Source organism: Bombina bombina, chromosome 6 (assembly GCF_027579735.1).
Source record: "Bombina bombina isolate aBomBom1 chromosome 6, aBomBom1.pri, whole genome shotgun sequence".
Taxonomy (NCBI): Eukaryota; Metazoa; Chordata; class Amphibia; order Anura; family Bombinatoridae; genus Bombina; species Bombina bombina.
This window is the reverse complement of record NC_069504.1, coordinates 783,480,313-783,499,492: the sequence shown is the minus strand read 5'-3', so window position 1 is coordinate 783,499,492 and position 19,180 is coordinate 783,480,313. Positions and strand designations below refer to the sequence as shown.

The 19,180-nt window shown below is 42.5% G+C and overlaps 1 protein-coding gene across 1 annotated transcript in view; it reads right to left on the bottom strand.

The window, feature by feature from the left end:
* The window catches only part of LOC128663662 (epoxide hydrolase 3-like), an 80,360-nt gene that overhangs the window by 29,828 nt on the left and 31,352 nt on the right, over positions 1-19,180 (bottom strand). The window contains 2 exon segments of the mRNA XM_053718098.1: positions 7,773-7,881; positions 13,985-14,108. Coding sequence (XP_053574073.1) covers positions 7,773-7,881; positions 13,985-14,108 — 233 coding nt within the window.

Sequence of the window (19,180 nt, the reverse complement as noted above, 5' to 3'; positions counted from 1 at the left end):
CGAGAGAGCAAAGAGAGGGGGGAGAGAGAGCAAAAGAGAGGGGGGAGAGAGAGCAAAAGAGAGGGGGGAGAGAGAGCAAAAGAGAGGGGGGACAGAGAGCAAAAGAGAGGGGGGACAGAGAGCAAAAGAGAGGGGGGAGAGAGAGCAAAAAAGAGGGGGGAGAGCAAAAGAGAGGGGGGAGAGCAAAAGAGAGGGGGGGGAGAGCAAAAGAGAGGGGGAGAGAGAGCAAAAGAAAGGGGGAAAGAGCAAAATAGAGGGAAGAGAGCAAAAGAGAGGGGAAGAGAGAGAGCAAAAGAAGTGAGGGGGGGAGAGAGAGAGAGAGAGAGCAAAAGAAGAGAGGGGGGAGAGAGAGCAAAAGAGGGGGGAGAGAGAGCAAAAGAGAGGGGGGGAGAGTGGGGGGAGAGAGAGGTTAGAGAGAGCAAAAGAAGAGAGGGGAGAGTGGGGGGAGAGAGAGGTTAGAGAGAGCAAAAGAGTGGGGGGAGAGAGAGCAAAAGAAGAGAGGGGGAGAGTGGGGGGAGAGAGAGGTTAGAGAGAGCAAAAGAGTGGGGGGAGAGAGAGCAAAAGAGTGGGGGGGGAGAGCAAAAGAGTGGGAGGGAGAGTGAGCAAAAGAGAGGGGGGAGAGTGAGCAAAAGAGGGGAAAGAGCAAAATAGAGGGAAGAGAGAAAAAGAGAGGGGGGAGAGAGCAAAAGAGAGGGGGAGAGAGAGCAAAAGAGAGGGGGGGAGAGAGAGCAAAAGAGAGGGGGAGAGAGAGAAAAGAGAGGGGGAGAGAGAGAAAAAGAGAGGGGGAGAGAGAGAAAAAGAGAGGGGGAGAGAGCAAAAGAGAGGGGGGAGAGAGAGCAAAAGAGAGGGGGGAGAGAGAGCAAAAGAGAGGTGGGGGGGAGAGAGCAAAAGAGAGGGGGGAGAGAGAGCAAAAGAGAGGGGGGAGAGAGAGCAAAAGAGAGGGGGAGAGAGAGCAAAAGAGATGGGGGGAGAGAGCAAAATAGAGGGGGGGAGAGAGAGCAAAATAGAGGGGGGGAGGAGAGCAAAAATAGAGGGGGGAGAGAGAGCAAAATAGAGGGGGAGAGAGAACAAAAGAGAGGGGGAAAGAGAGCAAAAGAGAGGGGTTGGAGAGAGAGCAAAAGAGAGGGGTTGGAGAGAGAGCAAAAGAGAGGGGGGGAAGAGAGAGCAAAAGAGAGGGGGAGAGAGAGCAAAAGAGAGGGGGGAGAGAGAGCAAAAGAGGGGGGGATAGAGCAAAAGAGGGGGGGGATAGAGCAAAAGAGAGGGGGAGAGAGCAAAAGAGAGGGGGAGAGAGCAAAAGAGAGGGGGAGAGAGCAAAAGAGAGGGGGGAGAGAGAGCAAAGAGAGGGGGGAGAGAGAGCAAAAAGAGAGGGGAGAGAGAGAGCAAAAGAGAGGGGAGAGAGAGAAAAAGAGGGGGGAGAGAGAGAAAAAGAGAGGGGTGAGAGAGCAAAAGAGAGGGGGGAGAGAGAGCAAAAGAGAGGGGGGAGAGAGAGCAAAAGAGATGGGGGGAGAGAGCAAAATAGAGGGGGGGGAGAGAGAGCAAAATAGAGGGGGGGAGAGAGCAAAATAGAGGGGGAGAGAGAGAGCAAAATAGAGGGGGGAGAGAGAGCAAAAGAGAGGGGGGAGAGAGAGCAAAAGAGAGGGGTTGGAGAGAGAGCAAAAGAGAGGGGTTGGAGAGAGAGCAAAAGAGAGGGGTTGGAGAGAGCAAAAGAGAGGGGGGAGAGAGAGCAAAAGAGAGGGGGGAGAGAGAGCAAAAGAGAGGGGGAGAGCAAAAGAGAGGGGGGAGAGCAAAAGAGAGGGGGGAGAGCAAAAGAGAGGGGGGAGAGCAAAAGAGAGGGGGAGAGAGAGCAAAAAGAAAGGGGAAAGAGCAAAATTGAGGGAGAGAGCAAAAGTAGAGGGGAAGAGAGAGAGCAAAAGAAGAGAGGGGAGAGAGAGCAAAAAGAGAGGGGGAGAGAGCAAAAGAGATGGGGGGGAGAGAGCAAAATAGAGGGGGGGAGAGAGAGCAAAATAGAGGGGGGGGAGAGAGCAAAATAGAGGGGGGAGAGAGAGCAAAATAGAGGGGGGGGAGAGAGAGCAAAAGAGAGGGGTTGGAGAGAGAGCAAAAGAGAGGGGTTGGAGAGAGAGCAAAAGAGAGGGGTTGGAGAGAGAGCAAAAGAGAGGGTGGGGGAGAGAGAGCAAAAGAGAGGGGGGAGAGAGAGCAAAGAGAGGGGGGAGAGAGAGCAAAAGAGAGGGGGGAGAGAGAGCGCAAAAGAGAGGGGGGAGAGAGAGCAAAAGAGAGGGAGAGAGAGAGCAAAAGAGAGGGGGGAGAGAGAGCAAAAGAGAGGGGGGAGAGAGAGCAAAGAGAGGGGGGAGAGAGAGCAAAAGAGAGGGGGAGAGAGAGCAAAGAGAGGAGAGAGAGAGCAAAAGAGAGGGGGGAGAGAGAGCAAAAGAGGGGGGGAGAGAGCAAAAGAGAGGGGGCAGAGAGAGCAAAAGAGAGGGGGGAGAGAGAGCAAAAGAGAGGTGGGAGAGAGAGCAAAGAGAGGGGGGGATAGAGAGCAAAAGAGAGGGGGGATAGAGAGCAAAAGAGAGGGGGGAGAGAGAGCAAAAGAGAGGGGGGGAGAGAGAGCAAAAGAGAGGGGAGAGAGAGAGCAAAGAGAGGGGGGAGGAGATAGCAAAAGAGAGGGGGAGGGAGAGATAGCAAAAGAGAGGGGGGAGAGATAGCAAAAGAGAGGGGGGAGAGAGAGCAAAAGAGAGGGGGAGAGAGAGAGCAAAAGAGAGGGGGGAGAGAGAGCAAAAGAGAGGGGGGAAAGAGAGAACAAAAGAGAGGGGGAAAAGAGAGAACAAAAGAGAGGGGGAGAGAACAAAAGAGAAGGGGGAGAGAGAACAAAAGAGAGGGGGAGAGAGAACAAAAGAGAGGGGGGAGAGAGAACAAAAGAGAGGGGGGAGAGAGGGCGAGAGAGAACAAAAGAGAGGGGGAGAGAGCAAAAGAGAGGGATGGAGAAAGAGAGCAAAAGAGAGGGATGGAGAAAGAGAGCAAAAGAGAGGAGAGAGAGAGAGAGAGAGAGAGAGAGAGAGAGAGAGAGAGAGGAGAGAGAGAGAGCAAAAGAGAGGGGGAGAGAGAGCAAAAGAGAGGGGAAGAGAGAGCAAGAGAGAGAAAAAGAGAGGGAGAGAGAGCAAAAGAGAGGAATGGAGAGAGAGAGCAAAAAAAGCCGGACAGATAGCTCAGCATGCTAAGGCACTGTGGCTGAGCTTTGTAGCAACCCAAGGGTTGCAGGTTCGATCCCCGGCAAGGTCCACTCAGCCTTTCATCCTTCCGAGATCGATAAAATGAGCAGCGCCTTGAGACCCTTACGGGTGATTAGCCGCGCTTTACAAGTACCCAATACAATACAATACAAAAAAAAGGGAAGAGACAGAGCAAAAGAGAGGGGAAGAGAGAGAGTGCAAAAGAGAGGGGGAGAGAGCACAAAAGAGAGGGAGAGAGAGCACAAAAGAGAGGGAGAAAGAGCACAAAAGAGGGGGAGAGAGAGCACAAAAGAGAGGGGGAGAGAGAGCAAAAGAGAGGGGGAGAGAGAGAGCAAAAGAGAGGGGGGAGAGAGAGCAAAAGAGAGGGGGAGAGAGAGAGCAAAAGAGAGGGGGAGAGAGAGGGGAGAGAGAGAGCAAAAGAGAGGGGGGGGAGACGAGCAAAAGAAGAGGGGGAGAGAGAGCAAAAAGACGAGAGAGAGCAAAAGAGAGGGGGGGGAGAAGAGAACAAAAGAGAGGGGGAGAGAGAGAACAAAGAGAGGGGGCAGAGAGAGAGAGTGCACAAGAGGGGGGAGAGATGAGAGCACACAAGAGAGGGGCGGAGAGAGCGCAGAAGAGAGGGGAGAGAGACAAAGACGAGGGGGAGAGAGAGCGAGCAAGGGATGGAGGGACGCGCTGTACTGCAAAAACTGGCCCGTGTAAACAGGCTTTAGGACTAGTATATATACAGTATATAGGATTTTAATTATATATTGAATTGTTATATAAGATATAATATGGAATCTTTATAGGATTAATACCTCCATTCATCTGCTATTTGTATATTTACCTAGTTGCACTATATAATAAATACAGATGGAATAGAGGTATTTAAAAGGGACATTCCAGCCCCAATATTGGAATCCACCTGGATGCATTCTTAGTTTTGAATAGAAGCATTCTTTGTAATATACATGTATTAACAAAACTGCTTCTAATAAAAGCTATAGCTGTTTAAAATGTGTATTTAAGTATGCACCGTGCACCAGCATTTTAAACACAGCAAAATGCTGGTGCACTGAGAATATCTAGCTATGCTTCACATGCACGTGCAGAGAAAAATGCTAACACTAAAACAGTGATAACTTTTACTAAAAGCATTTTTGTTAATACATGTATATTGCAAATACAGGGAGTGCCAGAATTATTAGGCAAGTTGTATTTTTGAGGATTAATTTTATTATTGAACAACAAACCATGTTCTCAATGAACCCAAAAAAACCTCATTAATATCAAAAGCTGAATATTTTTGGAAGTAGTTTTTAGTTTGTTTTTAGTTATAGCTATTTTAGGGGGATATCAGTGTGTGCAGGTGACTATTACTGTGACTAATTATTAGGCAACTTAACAAAAACAAATATATACCCATTTCAATTATTTATTTTTATCAGTGAAACCAATATAACATCTCAACATTCACAAATATACATTTCTGACTTCAAAACAAAACAAAAACACAAATCAGTGACCAATATAGCCACCTTTCTTTGCAAGGACACTCAAAAGCCTGCATCCATGGATTCTGTCAGTGTTTTGATCTGTTCACCATCAACATTGCGTGCAGCAGCAACCACAGCCTCCCAGACACTGTTCAGAGAGGTGTACTGTTTTCCCTCCTTGTAAATCTCACATTTGATGATGGACCACAGGTTCTCAATGGGGTTCAGATCAGGTGAACAAGGAGGCCATGTCATTAGATTTTCTTCTTTTATACCCTTTCTTGCCAGCCACGCTGTGGAGTACTTGGACGCGTGTCGTGGAGCATTGTCCTGCATGAAAATCATGTTTTTCTTGAAGGATGCAGACTTCTTCCTGTACCACTGCTTGAAGAAGGTGTCTTCCAGAAAACTGGCAGTAGGACTGGGAGTTGAGCTTGACTCAATCCTCAACCCGAAAAGGCCCCACAAGCTCATCTTTGATGATACCAGCCCAAACCAGTACTCCACCTCCACCTTGCTGGCGTCTGAGTCGGACTGGAGCTCTCTGCCCTTTACCAATCCAGCCACGGGCCCATCCATCTGGCCCATCAAGACTCACTCTCATTTCATCAGTCCATAAAAATCAGTCTTGAGATATTTCTTGGCCCAGTCTTGACGTTTCAGCTTGTGTGTCTTGTTCAGTGGTGGTCGTCTTTCAGCCTTTCTTACCTTGGCCATGTCTCTGAGTATTGCACACCTTGTGCTTTTGGGCACTCCAGTGATGTTGCAGCTCTGAAATATGGCCAAACTGGTGGCAAGTGGCATCTTGGCAGCTGCACGCTTGACTTTTCTCAGTTCATGGGCAGTTATTTTACGCCTTGGTTTTTCCACACGCTTCTTGCGACCCTGTTGACTATTTTGAATGAAACGCTTGATTGTTCAATGATCACGCTTCAGAAGCTTTGCAATTTTAAGAGTGCTGCATCCCTCTGCAAGATATCTCACTATTTTTGACTTTTCTGAGCCTGTCAAGTCCTTCTTTTGACCCATTTTGCCAAAGGAAAGGAAGTTGCCTAATAATTATGCACACCTGATATAGGGTGTTGATGTCATTAGACCACACCCCTTCTCATTACAGAGATGCACATCACCTAATATGCTTAATTGGTAGTAGGCTTTCGAGCCTATACAGCTTGGAGTAAGACAACATGCATAAAGAGGATGATGTGGTCAAAATACTCATTTGCCTAATAATTCTGCACTCCCTGTATGTTTCAATTCAAAGATGTAATTCATCTATGTGCTTTTAAATTTTGACTGGAATATCTCTTTAATCATTTAAAGATTCTATATTACATCTTCTATTGCTTTAGAACCAGGAGATCCAGGTTTGACACCACATTTATGCTGCAGTCTTATGTGATATATTATTTATTATTATAATATTTTTGATTATATATAATTTTATTTTTAATTTCATCAGAGTAATTGTGCCATAATACAATTATATCTGGTTCCTAGCTCTTATATACAATTACAAACATTTCACCTCTTTTTTTTATGTAATTATTGATGTATGAATGGATCACTCCGTTTCTTGTCCCCTTCTTTTTAACATTGTATATTATTGTATGTTAATTATACATGTTATTCAAATAATATCCCTGTTCAGTAAATAAATGTTGTAATAAGACTATTTTATGGTAGTTAACCAAATACAAATTGACCAATCAGGACATTACACAGTTAATGTTCTTGGCCAATAAGAACTGTGGACTAACTATAAAAGAACAATTGGAGGACAGGATCATTCTCCTTAAAAAAGCTGAGATTGGACGGTGAAATGTACGTTGGAGGCTATTGGGCACATCACTACACAGGGTGGGACTCGTTGCCGGCACAGAGACACAGCGTGTATAACGCTTAAGGTGTACGGCCTAAACACAGCTGCTAGATATTGATACATTTGTCAAGTGTTTATATGTCTATATGTACAATCTGTGCTTAGAACCGGAGAGTAATTTATGCTTTATGCTTTTTTTATTGATGCATATGCTGGAATAAAGTTAAACTGTGAAGAGTCCTGTTATCCATTGTGGTGTTTTATAAAGCGATACAAACCAGAGCAGGTGGAGCTTCCATACAAAAGGTTGCTTAAAAGGGACATGGAACCCACATTTTTTCTTACAAGATAGAGAATACCATTTTAAACAACATTCCAATTTACTTCTATTATTTAATTTGCTTCACTCTTTAGGTATCCTTTACTAGAAAAAATATCAATGCACATGGGTGAGCCAATAACTCGAGGAACTTACGTACAGCCACCAATCAGCAGCTCTGACCATATTTAGATATGCTTTTCAGCACCGGATATTAAGAGAATGCAGCAAATTAGATAATAGAAGTAAGTTGTTTAAAATTGCATGTTATATCTAAATCATGAAATAAAAAAAAATGGGTTTCATGTCCCTCTAACATTATAACCTGTACTACACTATGTATGTTTTTTCTCATTCTTCTACTTTAGGAAATCCTGGATGGATTCTACTCCATTTATTTGGACTAAATAAAACAGTGGACTACTTTAAAGGACCAGTCAACACAGTAGATTTGCATAATCAACAAATGCAAGATAACAAGACAATGCAATAGCACTTAGTCTGAACTTCAAATGAGTAGCAGATGTTTTTTCAGACAATTTTAAAAGTTATGTCTATTTCCACTCCCCTGTACCATGTGACAGCTATCAGCCAATCACAAATGCATACACGTACCATGTGACAGCCATAAGCCAATAACAAATGCATACACGCTTATTCTGTGAATTCTTGCACATGCTCAGTAGGAGCTGGTGACTCAAAAAGTTTAAAATATAAAAGACTGTGCACAGTTTGTTAATGGAAGTAAATTGGAAAGTTGTTTAAAACTGCATGCTCTATCTGAATAATGAAAGTTTAATTTTGACTTGAGTGTCCCTTTAAGTATCTGTTCCTATATATTTGTATATTTCATTTGTCATACAATTGTGTTATTGTTATAATGTGTAACTGCTTTCAATTTAGGAAAACTACCTTTATTGTCATATATCCCTCACCTCATAATCTCCCATAGATAGCAGGATCTCAGGGAGAATGGGTAGCTGGAAGAGGAACACGTAGCGGGAAGAGAAGAGCTGAGAAGGGTGAGACAACACGTAATCTGAAGAAAGAAATGAGAGTACGAGATTACTACACAAGATGCTAAGAGGTGTCTGGGTCCTTAAATGTTACTAAAACACTCACCATATTCCCTAATCCTGGATCTCTATAAAACTCAGAACCAAGATGCACATAAATGCATTTAAAAGGGACAGTTCCGCCAAAAACATTCTCTCCTTTAAAAGGGACACTGTACCCACAATTTTTTCTTGCACGATTAAGATAAAGAATGGCAATTTTAAGCAACTTTTTAATTTACTCCCTATTATCAATTTTTCTTCGTTCTCTTGCTATCTTTATTTAAAAAGAAGGCGTCTAAGCTAAGGAGCCAGTCAATTTTTGGTTCAGACCACTGGACAGCACTTGTTTATTGGTGGGTGAATTTATCACCAATCAGCCAGAACAACCCAGGTTGTTCACCAAAAATGGGCCGGCATCTAAACGTACATTCTTGCTTTTCAAATAAAGATGCCAAGAGACTGAAGAACATTTGATAATAGGAGTAATTTAGAAAGTTGCTTAAAATTGCATGCTCTATCTGAATCTCGAAAGAAAAAATTTGGGTTCAGTGTCCCTTTAAAGTGAATGTAAATTTTCCCGTTTCAAGGAGTCAATTATAATTCATAATCAGTGTATTAGTCAAAACGCAATTTTTTCCCCCCAAAATTCGCAAAATATCACATTATATTTTAAATGCAAACTTATCTCCGTTTTCGCTTCTAGCTCCTCCTATCCATTTCTTCCTTTATTTCTTCCGCCTAACGTATAGAGCGGTCCCACCCGCTCTATGACGTGTTCGAAAAGCTCGTTCACGATGTGTTGTTTTTTTGCGCATGCGTTTAACATTCAGTGCCTGATTTGCGCATGCGTTATTAAATTCTCTGTGTATCCAGGAAGCAAATGACTGCTGCATTGTTATGCGTATGCTTAAATCGTGTACGCGCAGCGCTTCTGAATCAAACAGCAGTTGGTTTCGCATGCGCATAAAGAAAGACGCATGCGCATAAAGAGATAGTGACGTCTCGAAAAGGGGCTGGACGCCACGGGGTATGATTGATTATTAGTAGACTACAGTGTCAATCAACCTTCAAAATGCGGTCAAAAATGGCGGGCGGAGGAAGCGAGCAAGATGATTAACAGTAAATAAGTATATAGATCGATATAATTATACATTTAAAAAAAATGATGAATTAAACTTAACTTAATTTTGAATGATAAACAAATTGAAATTGTGTGATAGCATTGACTTTACATCCACTTTAATTTATTCCCAATGATTGTGTATTAAATTGTTTACAAATAGCTCCTTTGCCTTTATACTGGAATTTGAAATAGCTGTTGTTTCAAAGAGCAAATCCAGCTATTTATTTTGCAAAAAAAGAAGCATAAATGAGCAATTTCTCATACATTTTATACGCTGCAGCTGGTATAACAAGTCATTGGGAACATATTAAGGGTAAAACAATTTAACAGTACACTGTCCCTTTAACTTTTAAAAATAATCCATTAGTATGAATTTACTAGCAAAATTGCTTCTAGTAAAAGTGATGCCTTTCTTTAGTAGCTTTTACTGTTCATGAAACATATGTATATATGTTCTGTACACCCTTATTCAAACACAATGGCTGTTCAGAAAACAGGCATGGCATCTGACAGTGATGATTCAAAATGAGGCTGCCCAAGGCATATGCACATATGCTTCTCCGTGCAAAGCTTAAGTTCTCACTACAACACATAGCTTTTAGTAGAAGCATTGTTATTAACACATATGTACTGTAAAAATGATTCTTTTCACAATATTAATGCATTAATGTGTATTTCAATTTTCATTTGTAAGTCCCTTTAAACAGCATCAGATTACTCCTAGTCAAAAAGGGACAGTCCAGTCAAAAAGGGACAGTCCAGTCAAAAAGGGACAGTCCAGTCAAAAATAAACTTTCGTGATTCAGATAGGGCATGTAATTTTAACCCCTTAACGACGAGGACGTGCAGGGTACGTCCTCAGAAAAAAGGCAGTTAATGCCTGAGAACGTACCCTGCACGTCCTCGGTTTGGAAAGCAGCTGGAAGCGATCCTGATCACTTCCAGCTGCTTTCCGGTTATTGCAGGATGCCTCGATATCGAGGCATCCTGCAATAACAATTTTTGCCCCTCCGGTGCAGAGAGAGCCACTCTGTGGCCCTCTCTGCACCGGACATCGATGGCCGCATTCGTTGGTGGGTGGGAGCGTAAATGGGAGGTGGGTGGGCGGCCATCGATGGCTTCTTAGTCAGAGAGGGGGCGGGATCGGGGGCGGGATCGCCGGGGGCGCGCACAGGCGCGCGCGCGTGCACAGGGGGCGGCGGGAGGGCGCGTGCACGGGGAGGGAGCGGGTGGGAACCGCTTACACTACAGAAACTTGTACATATTTTTGTACAAAATAATAAAAATAAAACGTAATGGAAGGGATCTGGGAGGGGGGGAGCTACACTACAGAAAAAACTAAAATAAATTAAAAAAAAACATTTTTATATGCAAAATGGGTACTGGCAGACAGCTGCCAGTACCCAAGATGGCCCCCAATAAGGCAGTGGGGGGGGGGGTAGAGAGCTGTTTTGGGGGGGATCAGAGAGGTTGGGGGCTAAGGGGGGATCTACATAGCAGATATGTAAATATGCTTAAAAAAAGTAAAAAAAAAAAAACCTTTTTATTTTAGTACTGGCAGACTTTCTGCCAGTACTTAAGATGGCGGGGACATTGGGGGGGGGGGGGTGGGAAGAGAGCTCTATGGGAGGGATCAGGGGGTCTGATGTGTCAGGTGGGAAGCTGATCTCTACACTAAAGCTAAAATTAACCCTGCAAGCTCCCTACAAGCTACCTAATTAACCCCTTCACTGCTGGGCATAATTCACGTTTTGTGCGCAGTGGCATTTAGCGGCCTTTTAATTACAAAAAGCAACACCAAAGCCATTATATGTCTGCTATTTCTGAACAAAGGGGATCCAGAGAATCATATACAACCATTTGTACCATAATTGCACAAGTTGTTTCTAAATAATTTCAGTGAGAAACCTAAGTTTGTGAAAAAGTTGACTATTTTTTTTAATTTAATCGTATTTGGCGGTGAAATGGTGGCCTGAAATATACCAAAATGGGCCTAGATCAATACTTGGGGTTGTCTACTACACTACACTAAAGCTAAAATTAACCCTACAAGCACCCTACAAGTTCCCTAATTAACCCCTGCACTGCTGAGCATAATACACTTGTGGTGTGCAGCAGCATTTAGCGGACTTCTAATTACTTAAAAACAACGCCAAAGCGATATATGTCTGCTATTTCTGAACAAAGGGGATCCCAGAGAAGCATTTACAACCATTTGTGCCATAATTGCACAAAATGTTTGTTAATGATTTCAGTGAGAAACCTAAAATTTGGAAAAATTTTACTTTTTTTTTTTATTTGATCGCATTTGGCGGTGAAATGGTGGCATGAAATATACCAAAATGGGCCTAGATCAATACTTTGGGATGTCTTCTAAAAAATATATATAAATGTCAAGGGATATTCAGGGATTCCTGAAAGATATCAGTGTTCCAATGTAACTAGCGCTAATTTTGAAAAAAGGTGGTTTGGAAATAGCAAAGTGCTACTTATATTTATGGCCCTATAACTTGCAAAAAAAAGCAAAGAACATGTAAACATTGGGTATTTATAAACTCTGGACAAAATTTAGAAACTATTTAGCATGGGTGTTTTTTGGTGGTTGTAGATATGTAACAGATTTTGGGGTCAAAGTTAGAAAAAGTGTGTTTTTTACCTTTTTTCCTCATATTTTATAATTTTTTTTATAGTAAATTATAAGATATGATGAACATAATGGTATCTTTAGAAAGTCCATTTAATGGCGAAAAAAAAACGGTATATAATATGTGTGGGTACAGTAAATGAGTAAGAGGGAAATTACAGCTAAACACAAAGACCGCAAAAATGTAAAAATAGCCTTGGTCCCAAACGGACAGAAAATGGAAACTGTGCCCTGTGGTCATTAAGAGGTGTTATACAACTTTCCAATTTACTTTATCATCAATTTTGCTTTGTTCTCTTGGTATTCTTAATTGAAAGCTAAACCTAGGTAGGCTCATATGCTAATTTATAAGCCCTTAAAGACTGTCCTTTTGTCTGAATGCATGTTGACATTTTTTCACAACTAGATGGCGTTAAGTTCATGTGTGCATATAGCTCACATTGTGCTCACGCACATAGAGGTTACCTAGGAGTCTGCACAGATTGGCTAAAATGCAAGTCTGTCAAAATAACTGAAATAAGGAGGCAGTCTGCAGAAGCTTCGATACAAGATAACAACAGAGGTAAAAAGTATTTTAATTTAAACCGTGTTGGTTATGCAAAACTGGGGTTATGGGTAATAAAGGGATTATCGGTCTTTTTAAACAATACAAATTCTGGTGTAGACTGTCCCCTTTGACTATCATGAAAAAAAGCTTGCAAATGTCTACAATAACACCAAATGTATGTAGTCTTCATCATCGATCTCTGCATTTCAGAGCAAATAATCAACTTGCATAATAACTGTAATTTAGTAAATAATTAATCTTATCTTTAAAGGACATCAAAAAGTAAAAAAAAGGTTTTTAAGCTTTGTCTAGTCATGGGTGCCACCATTAATCTGGCTTTCCCTGCATGCCAGTGTTGATGTGTTTGCACAAGTAAAGCAACTCTTCTGCAGTGAAACCTGGGTTCCAAAATGGGCAGCACCCATAATTTAAAGTGACGGTAAACTTTGTTCAAACGCTACGCTGCTGTGCGAACCATCTTTCCCAAATGAATGGCACTTTCATTCAAAAACTTTTATGTAATATGCGTTATATTAAAAAATATCTCACAAACGGTTAAAGGGGACAGTAAAGTCAAAACTAAACTTTCATGATTCAGATAGGGCGTGCAATTTTAAACAACTTTCCAATTTATTTTTATCATCAAATTTGCTTTGTTCCCTTGGTTGGTATTTTTTGAAAAGCTAACCTAGCTAGCCTCAAACTGATTTCTAACAGTTGAAAACCGCCTCTTAGCTCAGAGCATTTTGAAAGTTTTTCCACAGTTAGACAGTGTTAGTGCATGTGGTGTCATATAGATAACGTTGTGATCACCTCCCGTGGAGTTATTTAGGAGTCTTCACTGATTGACTACACTGCATGTCTGTCAAAAGCATTTAGATAAGGAGGGCTGTCTGCAGAGGCTTAGATACAAGGTAATCACAGAGGTAAAACATATATTAATATAACGGGGTAATGGGTAATAAAGGGATTATCTATCTTTTTAAATAAGAAAAATTTTGGTGTAGACTGTCCCTTTAAAATTGTGCCGCTGTTCCACCGCCCATCTATTTTCTTAGACTTTTTTTTGACACGTTCGTCAATCTTCCAATCAGAACCTGGGCCAAACTCTGGAGACATGTGAAATAATCCAGCACATTATCTATATGTCTGTGTTTCTTCCAAGGATGCCAGGTGGCCCAGGTTCTGATTGGAAAATTGAAGAACGAGACAAAAAAAAAAAGTATAAGAAAATAGACGGGCGGAGGAACAGCGGCACAATTTTAACAGTTTGTGAGATATTTTTTAATACACGCATATTACATGAGTTATGAATGAAAGTGCCATTCATTTTACCATACCTTTAAAGGGAGGTGAATGAAATGTATATTAGCATTTAATGTCCCAAAGTCAAAATGAAATATTTATGAATCAGATAAAGTATGCCATTTTCAATAACTTTCCAATTTACTTCTGTTATCTAATTTCCTTCTGTTCTCCTTTGTAAGAAAGCTCAGGGGACATTAATGCACTACTGGGAGCAAGCTGCTAAGTTGTGGCTGCATATATATGCCCTCTTTTTTATTGGCTTACCCAATGTGTCCAGCTAGTTCCCAGTAACATATTGCAGTTCTTTCAAAAGGATACCAAGGGAATTTGGTTACTGAAGTAAAATGGAATTTTTTTTTTACAACTGTATGCTCTATCTGGATCATGAAGGAAAATATTGTGGTTTTGTGTCCCTTTAAAATATCAGCACACATTCTTCCCAAAAGATATCAATTAATCACCGTGGAAAAGCTGAAGGGTGAGGTGCACTCAAGGCGATGAGTCGAGTAACCATGTTGGAATGACGGACGGCAAACGTCCAGGCCAGGGTTCCACCCCAATCATGACCAACCAGCACACACTGAGAATAACCTGAGTAAGAAAGTGCAAAGTGTTTTAACTGACCATATGAAGAAGATACAATTATTAAAAGGGGACACCCGGCTTCCCCTCCAATCACCGGTTTTCCCCCTCCCCCCTGGGGAGTCATTGCCTGAGGTCATGCCGTGATGGAGGAAGCCAGATTAGTCATTGATGACGTGTGGAAGAGAGGATCTCCACGGTGGGGGGAAGCTGCTCTGGCTGTGAAAAGAACAAGGTAAGTTTTTAAACAAACAGCTGCTTTCTAAACTTTGATGAATGAAAGTGTCTCCCTGTTTTTAATAGTATTTTTAAAAATGGTCTTTCATTTCCATCAAAGTTTACCTTCACTTTAAAAGAGATACTAAACCCAAATTGTTTTCCTTCATGATTCAACGTGCAATTTTAAGCAACTTTCTAATTTACTCTTATTATCATTTATTTCCGTTCTCTTTCTATCTTTGTTTAAAAAAGCAGGAATGTAAAGCTTAGGAGGCCGGCCCATTTTAGGTTAGGCACCCTGGATAGCACTTGCTTATCGGTGGCTATATTAGCCACCAATAAGCAAGCATAACCCAGGTTCTGAACCAAAAATGGGCCAGCTCCTAAGCTTTACATTTCCTGTTTTTAAAATATAGATAGCAAGAGAACGGAAAAAAAATGATAATAGGAGTAAATTAGAAAGTTGCTTAAAATTGCATGCTGAATCATGAAGGAAAACAATTGGTTTAGTTATCCCTTTAAATGGACTAGCTAGAATAAACAACCTTACCAATTTGCTTTGATTATCATTTTACTTAGTTTCTTGGTATCCTTTTCTAAAGAGTAAATCTACGGTGAGCCTCAAAGCGTGCACGTGTCTTTAGCCATCTGGAGGCAGTTGCTTGCAACAATATTTTACAGTAATATTATATATAGATACAAACACTGCTGCCCCAGACTGCTAAAAGGCACGTGCACTCTCCTGAGTTTTCTATCAGCTTACCTAGTTTTACTCTTAACAAAAGGATATCAATAGAACAAAACAAAATTGATAACAGAAGTAATTGGAAAGTTGTTAAGCAATCACATGCTCTAACTGAATCATGAAAGTTTAATTTTGACTTTACTGTCCCTTTAATGAAAAATATTACCTTACCATACCAGTCAATATAAGCACTCCTTTTTCTTTTCTTTTCATTAAGAGAGACACAGTTTATCTACAGAAATTTTCAAACATGAATTAAACTGACCAAACTGTGTGGTTTTATTATGTCAAATGCTGATCTGTCTGCCCTGAAAAACAGCAGCTGTAAAACAGTTATTTAACCCTTTGAGTGCCAAGCATTTTCCCACCTGGGTGCCAAGCTGGATTTTAGGACTTTTTTCAGATCCCACAGACTTATACCTTTGGAAAGGTTATGCGATTACCTTTCCAATGGTGTGTCTTGGGGGTCTGTAGCTGCTTAGATGCCCGAGATAAACGGCTTCTAAGCAGCATGCCCCACTTCCCTATTCTGTCTATTGTAAATTTTCAATAAAGTTGCACAGTGACGTCATCCCGCAAAACGTGAAGCCCCGGCGATGCCTGTAACTATGCAGGGCCCGATCGCCGGGGTTGGAGCCCTTAGATCTCCCCCAAGGTGGGAGAGTGCTAGCCACAGCTCTGAAACCGTCGTTAGCACCTGACTGAGACAATTTACAACGGCTCAGAGCCGTCGTTAGCACTCAAGGGGTTAAAGGATAGGAAAGTCGAAACTAAATTGCATGATTCAGATAGCGCATGTTATTTTAAGATACTTTTAAAGGACCACTAAACACAGTCAAATAGCATAATCAATAAATGCATAATAAATAGAACAATGCAAAGGGCTTAGTTTGAATTTCACATTAGTAAATTTATTTTTACAGATTTCAAAGTTAGTTATATTTTCCTTCCCCATGCATCATGTGACAGCCACCAACCAATCACAAAATGTGTATACATATATTCTGTGAACCTTGAACATGCTCAGTAGGAGCTGGTACCTCAAAGTGTGCATATTTAGGTAATGAATGTGAATTGAAATGTTTAACATTATGTCATTTTACTGAATCCTGAAAGATTATTTTTTACTTTAAATAGTTGTTAAAGGGCTGGGTGAGTGTTACTGGGAAGTTTGCCTTGTGATGGAAGTGATCATAAAGGTAGTCCACTTAGGTACTAGTTGTCGGGAGCGGGTGGTATTGTAGATGCAGAGGTAGAAATTACACTGATTCCTTATAAGCACCAACGTGTATTTATAGTATTTTTATTTCAGTAGGCCTCAGTGTAAGTAAACAGATATTTAGTAAAAAAAACATAAATTATGCTTACCTGATAATTTCATTTCCATCTAGAGGAGGAGAGTCCACAGCTTCATTCATTTACTATTTTGGAATTAAGAACCTGGCCACCAGGAGGAGGCAAAGACACCCCAGCCAAAGGCTTAATACCCCTCCCACTCCCCTCATCCCCTAGTCATTCTGCCTAAGGAACAAGGAACAGTAGGAGAAATATCAGGGTGAAAAAGGTGCCAGAAGATGAATTAAATTTAGGGCCGCCCAACGGAGATACAGGTAGGGAGCCGTGGACATTCCTCCACCTGATGGAAATGAAATTATCAGATAAGCATAATTTATGTTTTCCATCTAAAGGGGAGGAGAGTCCACGGCTTCATTCATTACTGTTGGGAACATATACCCAAGCTCTATAGGACACCTGAATGAAACCGGGAGGGTAAAAGGCAGACCCCTGATCTGAGGGGCACCACAGCCTGCAAAACCTCTCTCCAAAAAACAGCTCCGCAGAAGCAAAGACGTCAAATTTGTAAAACCTTTGTAAAAGTGTGTAAGGAGGACCAGGTAGCCGCCTTACAAATTTGCTCCATAGAGGCCTCGTTTCTTGAAGGGCCCAAGACGAAGCCACAGCTCTAGTTGAATGAGCTGTGATCCTCTGAGGTGGCTTATGTCCCACTGTCCATAGGCCAAGCAATCAAGCTCCTCAACCAAAAGGACAAAGATGTAGAAGAGGCCTTCTGCCCCTTGCGCTTCCCTGAATAAACCACAAAAAGAGATGTAGACTGTCTGAAATACTTTGTAGCCTGAAGATAGAACTTCAAAGCACGAACCACATCCAGGTTATGAAGTAACCTCTCCTTTGAAGAAGAAGGGTTAGGACACAAAGAAGGAACAACTATTTCCTGATTGATGTTACGGTTAGACACCACTTTGGCGAGAAACCCTAAACCAGTGCGAAGTACCGCCTTATCCGCATGGAAACACCAGATAAGGATGATCACATTTGCAGGGCAGCTAGTTCAGATACTCTGTGTGCTGATGCAATAGCCAACAGGAAGAGAACCTTCCAAGACAGAATCTTAAGGTCTATGGAATGCATAGGTTCAAACGGAACCCTCTGCAAAACCCTAAGGACTAAGTTTAAGCTCCAAGGTGGAGCCGACTGCCTAAAGACAGGCCTAATTCAAGACAAAGCCTGAACAAATGATTGAATGTCAGGAAGCTCAGCGAGTCTCCTATGTAACAAAACTGATAATGCCGAAATCTGATCCTTTAAGGAACTAGCGGCAAGATCCTTCTCTAAACCCTCAAGGAGAAAAGACAGAATCCAGGATACCTTCACCTTATGACAAGGATATCCATGCTTCTCACACCAGGACAAGTAAGTCCTCCACACCTTATGGTAGATGCGACAAGTGACTGGCTTCCTTGTCTGAATTAGTGTATCAATCACACTCTCTGAAAAGCCTCTCTTGGCTAAGACTAGGCGTTCAATCTCCACGCAGTCAGCCTCAGAGAATCTAGATTTCGATGTTGAAAGGGACCATGTGACAGCAGATCCCTGCAACAGGTGTAACCTCCACTGCAGAGAGGATGACATCCCAACCAGATCCGCAAACCACGTCCTCCACAGCCACGAAGGAGCAACCAGAATGGCCGGGGCCCGCTCCCCGTTTGATGCGTGCCACTACTCGAGGTAGAAGTGGTAATGGTGGAAAAATGTAAGCTATGCTGAATCCCCAAGGAATCACTAAGGCATCTATTAGTTCCGCCTGGGGATCACTGGACCCTCGATCCGTATCGAGGTAGCTTGCAATTAAGTCTGGACGCCATGAGATCTATCTCCGGCGCTCCCCATCTGTGACAAATCTGGGTGAAGAGATTATTCCCCCGGATGGAAGGATTGTCTGCTGAGAAAGTCTGCTTCCCAGTTGTCCACACTGTATGTGAATCGCTGAGAGCGAGCAGTTGTGGGACTCCGTCCACTCCAGAATCCAAGACAGCTACCTCATTGCTAGGAAGCTCCTCGTACCTCCCTGATGGTTGATGTAAGCCACCGAGGCAATGTTGTTGGTCTGGATTCTGATGCAACTGACCAACTCCAGAGAAGGCCATGCCTTCAGAACATTGTAAACCGCTCGTAGTTCTAGGATGTTGATTGGAAGGAGAGACTCCTCCCTGGACCACTTTCCTTGCACCCCAAACAGCTCCCCATCCTGTCAGACTGGCGTCCGTGGTCATAATCTCCCAGGACAGTCGCAAGAAGGATGTCCCCATGGACAGTTGCTCCGGACGAATCCACCAAGAGAGGGAGTTCCGAGTCCGAGCATCCATGGATATCAGCTGTGATAGATCTGAAAGATCGCCGTTCCACTGTCTCAACATGCACAATTGAAGAGATCTGAGATGGAACCTGGGATGACATCTATGCTTGACACCATGAGTCCTATCACCTCCATACATTGAGCCACCGACGGGCTTGTGGAAGAATGATGGGCAAGACAGGTGGACGCAAGCTTCCTGCGCCGCTGATCTGTGAGAAATATCTTCATGGACATAGAGTCTATTATCGTGCCCAGGGACTCCACCCTGTTGCTGGGAACCAGGGAACTTTTTCCTGAGTTGATCTTCCAACCGTGAGATTGGAGCAAAAGAAGAAGAGCCCTTGAATAATCCTCTGCGAAGCGGTGCGATGGCACCTGAACTAGTATGTCGTACAGGTAAGGCGCCACCGCAATGCCCCTGGATCTGGCCACTGCAAGCAGCGCCCTCAGAACCTTCGTGAA